This window comes from Jatropha curcas, chromosome 6, assembly GCF_041381405.1.
Source record: "Jatropha curcas cultivar XTBG-Jc1 chromosome 6, XTBG_Jcur_1.0, whole genome shotgun sequence".
Classification (NCBI taxonomy): domain Eukaryota; kingdom Viridiplantae; phylum Streptophyta; class Magnoliopsida; order Malpighiales; family Euphorbiaceae; genus Jatropha; species Jatropha curcas.
Genome location: NC_143156.1, coordinates 2,864,023 through 2,873,315, shown reverse-complemented (window position 1 = coordinate 2,873,315; position 9,293 = coordinate 2,864,023). Strand labels below are relative to the sequence as shown.

At 33.4% G+C, this 9,293-nt stretch overlaps 2 protein-coding genes across 2 annotated transcripts; one reads left to right on the top strand and one right to left on the bottom strand.

Annotated features, from left to right (window-relative positions):
• Positions 1-532: 532 nt before the first annotated feature.
• Positions 533-5,875, bottom strand: LOC105629655 (uncharacterized). The gene is made up of 10 exons (XM_012211269.4): positions 5,731-5,875; positions 5,176-5,633; positions 4,943-5,020; positions 3,882-4,125; positions 3,043-3,285; positions 2,124-2,400; positions 1,900-2,023; positions 1,505-1,792; positions 1,306-1,410; positions 533-1,212 (listed from the first exon to the last, which is right to left on the bottom strand). The coding sequence occupies exons 2-10, from the start codon at positions 5,629-5,631 to the stop codon at positions 760-762; spliced, it is 2,268 nt and encodes a 755-aa protein (XP_012066659.1). The 5' UTR covers positions 5,632-5,633; positions 5,731-5,875; the 3' UTR covers positions 533-759.
• A 1,843-nt stretch (positions 5,876-7,718) lies between these two features.
• On the top strand, positions 7,719-8,697 carry LOC105629654 (protein DMP3). Its single transcript, XM_012211267.4, has one exon. The coding sequence runs from the start codon at positions 7,948-7,950 to the stop codon at positions 8,626-8,628; it is 681 nt and encodes a 226-aa protein (XP_012066657.1). The 5' UTR covers positions 7,719-7,947; the 3' UTR covers positions 8,629-8,697.
• Positions 8,698-9,293: the final 596 nt, after the last annotated feature.

The following is a 9,293-nucleotide window of genomic DNA, read 5'->3' as shown; positions in this document are numbered from 1 at the left end:
ATATAAAATTAGAGAAACTTTTTATAAAATAAAATAAATTAAATATGTATTCAATGTCTAAGGATTTATTCAGCAAGATTAACTGTTAGAGTAGCTCTTCGCTGTTTTAATAGCTATTAGGTAACTGTTCATATAACTGTTACAGCAAAAGTATTCGGTTAAAATAGTTATTTGATTAATTATTGACTTTAAAATGACAAAAAATGACATTTGAAGATTGACTATAGCAATGAACTCATTACAAAAAAAAAAAAAAAAAAAAAAAAAAGGCAATTTATAGTGTATAGTCCAATTATATAAATTGAAATCATTATTATTTCTTAAATGATAATACAATTTCCTCACATATTCCTCTTTTAATTCATTATTAAATTATTTTGTTTAAATTTGTGTAAAATAATGTAATTTTTTAACTTAATTGCAGACTTGCATAACCATAACAAAAGACTTTAAACTAATGTTAATATAAATTAATTAAGGATAATGTAAGTTAATTAAGGATAAAGATGATATAAGTTAATTAAGGACATAATTGTTAAAAACAATTTAATCAAAAAATGGTAACACTGAACATTAGATGGATTAACTTTTTAATAAACGCTATCTTATCCGCTAACAGCTATTTTATATACTATTCTACCTAAGGATATAATTTATAAAAACAGTGTTTTGACACAGTCAAAACTCTAAACTCTCCCTCAAACGCTGTTCCCGAACAGAGCCTAAAAGTACAAAATTTATATACAACAGATACAACATCTAAAGTCTGCCTAGATTAGCAGCATCATCGTTGCCTTGATGAGCACCTGAAGACTGTGGTCGAGGATGTTGCGAAGGAAGGGTAGGTGGAGCAGGTAAGCCACCTGCCATAGCTACTAAATGGGAACGAAGTAGCTTTGCAACTTGTTGCTGGACTTGCTGCTGCAACTCCTCCTGCTGCTGTTGATGACGCATCTCCAGCTCCTTCATGCGTTGCTCCATCTCCTGAATCCGAGAGTCGATATTATTATTTTGAAGGCGAGATGTTGCAAAAGAGCTAGAGGCACTAGAGCGTCCAAAGAGAACTGATGCTTGCGAGCCAAGGCCGTAAACCTGTCGCTTCTTTACACCACCCACTTCCTGCAGATATATTTGTGCAACGTCGACTGAGCACGGGTCACAAGATCCATCTTGGGGCTGAGATTCAGTTTGAACCCTAGACAAAATCGCCTCCTAAAGTCATAAAAACATATAGAGTAGGTTCAGTATTCACAATGTCCAATTATAAGCACAATAATGTTCATTGCCAGTGGTTATGTAACTTACATATGCACTCTTGGACTTTTGGTCCACAAATTGCCCATCCTTCTTCCTAGTGTGTGTTGCCTCTAGAAGTTCATGCGGAAGTGGTGGTCGTTGTAATTGAGCCTCCTAAAATTGAGATCATGTCTATTACATTTATTGGAAGAATAAATAATTTTACAAAGTTTGAAGTTAATTAAATTAAGGAAAAATGGATATATACCAAGCGTTCTGCATGTACTTTGTAAGAGATAGATCCTCCTGTATGGCGTGAGGGACCAGCCCCTGGACCACCAGTCTCGCTCAAACGGTTCTTAGAACACTGTTCAGATTTGGCTTTGAACTCAGGAGTCTCCCAATATGGCCTCCAACTCTCCCAAATATTATCAGGTAGATATTTAGGCTTCTTCTTTCTCCATTTACCAAGCATACCCCTATAGCGATCTGCAGCCTTCCTATTCCAATTCCTTTTCACAGAGGCCTCGATTGCCTCATCCCATACAAAGTGTTTCTTAAAAAATAAAGAAAATAAGAACAACACAGAACATAATTTAAACCAAATTACATATGGAAAATAAGTCACAAAATTACATTTATTTAGAATTGAAATAATTTTACCTTGAACTCCTGCCAGTAGAAGTTCTTGGTGTCTGCAGTCACAGACTTCCAGTTGTATCCTGCCGAATCAAATCTCATCTTAAAAATACGTGTGATCATGCGAACACAATCAGGCGGATCAAAACTGAAATAAGGAACAATTAGTTTTAGATTCATGTATGTACAAATTTGAATTAAAAAAAACAAAATACCTACTTATAATAAAGCAATTAAAATATTCTTACTCTTCACCGATGACTTGAAGGGCACGCCGATTGCCTGTAACTGTAGTGGAGGTGGTTGAGGATCCAATATCACCTCCTGGAGTTGGAGGGCCAGATGCTGAGGATGGTGTGCATCCAACAGGAGTGTTTGCAGCTGGGTCTGAGTTAGGTGTTCGTGGCAGCGGTAGATTAGATGCAGCGTGTACATCAGTCCCTTCCTTCATACTCCCCTCATTAACAACTCCATCTGAATGGTTGCGCTGAGCCCTACCCAAACGTCCACCTCCCCTTGGCATATCTGCACATACACGTTTATCTTAATCGTTGCATAATAACATCAAATTCCAAGGAATGCTGACATTGAGTTTGAAATTTGAGCAGAAAGCCAAAATTTTCCAAATAAGAAACAGAAGGCTACCCACATGGATTTGAAATCAGAACTATCATATAAATAGGAAAAGAAATCGGAAATAATCAATAATTGAACATGGTTTTGTTTTATGTACTCTACTTAACACAGCTTTATGTCTGTTTAGAATTCATCCCTAGTGCTTTGTTTCTATCTTAATTTAGTTGGTGCAGAAAGGAAGAAAATATTTTAACAATATTGCATAAGGATTTCAATGATAAATGTGTAATTTTTTAACAATAACACTCATTAAAGAAATAGAGGTAAGTTCACAATTTATTTAGATGGCTTAAACAATGGCAAGTCAGCTAAGATGACCATTAGAAAAATATATTAACGAACAAATAATAAAACTGAGAAGCTGTTCTTGGTGCAGATCTGGATTAAATTTGATATCTAGCAAAAACTAAGGGGTAGCAATTATTGCAACAGAAATTTAGGGCCTTTCTTTGACTTAATTAACTTGCAAGACCTGAATAGTTATGAACCCGATAACTACTGTTGTTACTGAGAGCTTGAGGCACAATGTACCTGCATCCACACCAGCTGGGAACCGGGAAAATTGTGGCACTTGGTTGGTGCTTGGCTGAGACTGATGATAGGGTTGGGTGTAGCTTGATAGAGGCACTTGAGGCTGAGGCTGGGCCTGGCTGGTGCCAAAATTGTTCTGCTGCATCTGAATGGGGTTACTCACTGGACGGTTCACTGTAGACATTGGATCATGCCTGCTATATCCCACAGCATGATCACCAGAAGGTGCTAACTGAGAATGTCCTACAAAAGGAAAACATGTAATTGAAAAGTAAAAGAAATCAATATATCGTGATGCATGTCTTTGTGATTGGAAAATCCAGATATGAAGCATGTCCCCATTGCACAAGGTATTCTATCTCATTTTATGGTACGCGCACCACTTTGCAACAAAAAAAAAATTACAATTCTGCCTGTAATACTGCAGGAAATTTCATCATACATTATACAATCTAGTCATGGTACAATGACCATGAACTAACAGGTAAAGCTTGAGATTTAGCAGATTTAATAATTAAACTATCATGAAGAAGGAATAATTAAATGCAAATTCATTGATAAGAAAAACACAGAGGAAAAGAGAGGGGGGGAAGAGAACTGAAGTAATGAAGAGAAAAATCAGGCCGGAAATTAATCTTATATAACAAGCTAATTTTTTCCTGCCAAATAACCAAAACATGGTGTACAATGGTTACATGTTTTTGCCCCTTTTCACTAGCAAGTAGGGCCCAACGTTTTATATGAAACCTGTGCACTGATCCCATAAAATTTTTCTCCAGAAGAAAACTGTGCTAGCCAAGTCAAGTCAAAGTAGAAAATCACAATCATGAAATTCATACCGCTGGGCTTCTTCGTTATCTCACTATGTAGCCCTGCTGCTGTCCAGTATTTCATAAACTTCTTCTTCACCCTCTTCATAAGGTACACAATATATTCACCCTTTTTGTTATACTTACGACAATTCTCCCAAATGTACTCGACATCTTTATATACATCTTCTGAGTTCAGGTACTTGACACCATTTTGAAGATTGCTACATATCGTTCCAAAATCCATTGGTGTATCTATGATGTTGAAATAATCCTGGTTGCGCCAATGCCCCAGGTCCCAACATGTAAGGGACAGAGAAAAAGAAGGATCCAAGTCATAAATAGATTATGATGAAGACACACATCACAACTCCAAAAAGATGTATAACAGCATAAGCATGCTCAACACCCAGAACAATAGCCACATTGATTTTAAGAACTGATGCCATAATGGAATGATAAAATCATTATGTTTTGTCCAAAGCAGTTCTTGCAGACATTTTCTTAATACAAGGGTGAAGAAAAGAGATCAGATAGTGTATTAAGGGAACCAGTTAGATTGGGAACAAAAAATAAATAAATTAATTAAAACTTACAAATGCATTGCACCCTTAAAGCTTATAATGCAATCCTTTAAGGAGTCCCTCCTCCAACTGCAAAAGCCATTCTTTTCCTTTGGCCATAACTAAAACAGCTTGTGTGCAATAAGAATTTCTAAATTGAGGTCTCAGGTTAATTTGTTCTCTAATGTAAGCAATGGTGAAACCACAAAAAGATTTTAGCGTCTATATTCTTAGAAGCTTATAGCCATAACGAAACACTGAGAAATTCATATATCTGAAACAAATGCTCCAATAATTATCTATGCAACTATGAAACCACGAAATCAACTAACCAAATGAGGTTACCTAGAGCGTAATGCCTTCGGGCTACATATTTTGCTCAAATAAATATTGGACCATGCATCTATTCTAGTACAATGCAGGTACTCCTACAGTCTCACATGTTCTTGGAAACACAAGCACTACAATAACATGCATCTCTGACAACAGAACACAGTTATCAAATATATAATAGTAATCCATACTTACGGGTAATCCCTGAGAAACAGGATCCACAGGAGCACTAAAACGTACGGCTTCTTCCATTTCCATTACCTTTTTAATGACCTTTAAAACAAATACACAAAACCAAAACGGAATAGTAAGTACAATCAAATTAAAACTTTTTCCACCACAAAATCCAACGAGCAAAACTCCCTAAAACTTAAAATTCACAAAAAGACAAACTTTTGCCATAAACCCTGTAACATAAAAAAGCATACCGCTAAGGAAGCTTTCAAATCTTTCTTATTTAACATTGAATCCTGAGCTGGAATCTTCAATGGTGGTAATTCTTTCTTGCTTGATGAACCCAAACCATTAGAAGAAACAACATTGGCATTTAAACTTTTCTTTGAAGCTTCCAGCTTTTTAGTCCTACCACGCCTGTTAGCTGTTCTCTTAACCCTTCTATCAATTTGTGGTTCATCAGAATCACTGTTAACTCTCCCAAACTGTAACCCATCATCACTTTCACCTGAGGAAGAAGAAGAGGAAGACGAACTAGAGACCTTATCAGAACTAAATTGATCAAACCCATTATCATTGACATGCTCTGATGCAGATTTTTCTTGGACATTTTGGCCAACAAAGTTCAAGAAAGCTTCTTCACCCTTATTCGCTAAAGTTTTTGGCTTTTTTGCAACAGATTTTTTTGGGCGTCCACGCTTTCGCTTCATTCCTATTATACAGCAGCAACAAAACAAACAAACATCACAAATCAGTGATATAAATGGAGAGAACAAAGGGGGAAAAAAAGATAAAAATTAGAGGAGTACCTGGTTAGATACGGAAGTTAGGGTTTAGGAACCCACTGTTAAATGTTAATGGAGGGGGGGCTCAATCGAGAATGAAAATGCTGGTGTGTCCTAGCATCGTCGCTAAATGATGTAACAGACGAGTGCTGTTTCGCAACTTGTCATTTTATTGCTGTAGTTCTATTTTAAGTTAATTAATGATAATTTTCCTTTATAAGTAAAAAAATATTTTTAATAAATTTTTATATTGGTGTATTTGATAACTAAATGTCTAATAAACAAATTACCGTGCTCTAATATCAGAAAAAAAATAATATAAACTTGAAAATGCATCACTACTTGAAACAAACCTTTTTGATAATAATATAAACTTTCTTAATAAAAGTTATAAATTATGTGATAATTTAATGTACTTTCCTCCTAAATTTATTTATCAACCTATGTTTTTCTCAGTAGTTTAATTTGAATTTTTTGGATAAATAATTCCATTTTTAATAATTTTAGTTTAATTTTGGATTTATAAATTGAATTAATGGATTCTTTTAAAACTCAAATAGATTTATTTATTTATTTTTGAGCTAAAAATAGATAGAAGTCCCTATAAAATCAACATGGTTTGCATGACAAAAATTAGACGTGATATGTGTGATGAAAATATACTTGACACTCGTAGCATAAAATTAGATGTAGTATAAAACTTCATACTATTATGATATAATATTCCGGTTCTTTGAATTGGAATTTTGGTTACCGTTTAAAACCGAACGTTACGGTTTACATTTTGATTCCTTAATGGTTTCAAAATGGACAGTTTTAACACTCTGATTGATTTTTCAGCGAATCATATAATTATAAGATAAAAAATTAGGGAACATTTTTTTTTCAAAATTGAAAATTTAAATATTTATGAAATAATTTTTAGAAAAGACTTTTAAAGAAAATATTATTAGTAAAAAGACTTAATTTATTTGTTTTTAAAAAAGGCTTGAACTTTTTTTTTTTTTTTGAAAAAGGGCTCAAATTTAATTTATTTTTTTTAAAAAGGCTTGAACTTAATTTTTTTTAAAAATGAAAACAGATACTTATAGTAAATCCAAAAAATCAATTTTCCACGAATGCCTTTAAAACTAGTCATTATACATTTGTTATGAGGGTTAATTTGAGGATTTTAAAAAAATATTTTTTAAAAAAAGTTGTTGAAATCGGAAAGGACCATTGGTTCTAACCGGTTGAAAAAGTCGTTGATTCTAATCGGTGCCGGCCGGTTCTTGGTACCACCGTTTCACGGTTCCTCAAAAATTGAAATCAGAATCGGACCGCAGACTCCCGATTCTAATTTCGATTCGAACCGATTTTAGTTCTGATTCCTACCAATTCTGAACCGACAGTTTCGGTTCCAAAAACCATAAAATAGCCACTCCAATTTCATCTTGTAATCACCGAGTTGAAATCTAACGCGCCTCAATCATTTAGACCAAATTATCTTAAACATATATAATATTTTCTTCTATGAATATAAAAATGTAAAAACCTTCACAGACAGGTTGGAACTTACCTTAACAAATTGAATCCCACTATGATTAAAAAAAAACTACAAGTAAAATAGTATTATATTCCTTAATTATTCCACATCACTATTGACTAAAAAAAGCAAAAAACCAACCTAGAAATTCTATATTTATATATATATATATATAATTTCCAAATCAACATATTTTTTTTTATCAGTAGTAGTAGTTATGCAATTTCAACTTTGAAATATCACTCTTGAAAGGACTCTAACTAATTTTGATTGAAAAACATGTATATGTATTACACGTTTTCTTTGAGCAATATTAAAGTTTCTACGACCCAGGAAGAAAGCCATTTTCTACAAATAAAAACCTATTATAATGGATTGCCTAATTCGATTCGAGTTTAGTCACGTTGAACTAATTAATAAACAATAACTTTTGAACTAAAAGTTAATCACATACGAAAGGGAAGGAAATTACGTGGAAATAGAATAGAAGCAACAAACTTTCAAACCGAATCTTAGTACATATATACCTAAACTCCCATTTTCTTGTATGAACATTTCAACCATCTACGAATTTCATTTCTTTCTTAATTCTAAATTTAAATATCTTCCCCTTCCCTATGTATTGATCAGCACCATCTCCACCTCTATCATATAGCATAAAACTTTCATCAGATCGGAAAAGAAAGAAAGAAAGAAAGAAAGAAAACCAACCCAAAATGTCTCTCAGGGCAAGAACTACATCCACAAAGCAAACTTCCATACAAGAAGTATCCACAGAAAGTTCAAGCTCAACAAGCACCAATAACGACCAAGAACCATCAACCCCAAAATCCCCAACAAAAACTCCTACTCTTTCACAAAGAGCAATCTCACAAACCCTAACAAGCACAGCAAATCTAGCAAATCTTCTTCCTACAGGCACCCTTTTAGCCTTTCAGCTTCTAACACCAGTCTTTACCAAAAATGGCGCCTGTGATTCCGTCACGCAATTTTTAACCTTCGTTCTTCTTTCTCTTCTTGCTGTTTCTTGCTTTCTTGCTTCTTTCACAGATAGCATAAAGTCAACAGATGGTCAAGTCTACTATGGTTTTGCAACCTTTAAAGGGATTTTCTTGTTTGATTGTCCCGATCCTGAAAGTTTAGGCGATCAAGATTTGAGAAAGTACAGGATTAAGTTCATCGATGGAGTTCATGCAGTTCTATCTGTTCTTGTTTTTGTTGCTGTGGCTTTGAAAGATAAGAATGTGCTGAGTTGCTTCTTTTCTATGCCTCAGCAAGAAACTCAAGAGGTTTTGGATATTGTTCCTGTTGGGATTGGGCTTATTTGCAGCTTGTTGTTTGTGGTTTTTCCAACTAGAAGGCATGGAATTGGATATCCTGTTACTCAAGGAAAATAATTTCTTCTTTCCTATGTTCATTTAGAAATTTGAGGAAAAAAGTAATAAATTAATTTCTTTATTTGTCTATTAGGAAGCATAATTGTATTGATATATGTTAAATTATTGTTGAAATATATTATTTATTGTTTCTTTTTTTTTTTAAAATAAATAAACGTTTGATTCTTTAAGATTAATCCTTGATTCAGAAACTGTGGTAGCTGTAGCTCCACCATCGACGACGCTGACTTTGATTGGTAGATAATGGAATAGGTTTCTTGGCTGCTTCTTCGTGGAAGACTTATTCATATGGAATAATAATTTATTTGAAAAGTTCAATATTTAAGTCTAAAAGCTTTAAGAAAGAATATTATTTTTCCTTAAAAAAAAAAAGAAAGAATATTATTTCACAACATATTAAAAAAGTACCCAAAGTTATTATTTCAATAATTTCATTTTCCGAAATTAAAAATTATTTTTAAAAATTCATATTTATATTAATTTGATTATATATGAGACCTTGGATCCAACAGCTGTAATCTTAATTCTGTAACATTAAAGATCTTATTGTCAAACTTTTCTTTATTACGGAATTTTCATATGTACAGACGTCTTGCTTAAGGATTAATATCATTAAAGTAATAATTATGCTAATAATAATTTTGTCACCATTGTCCTTATATAGT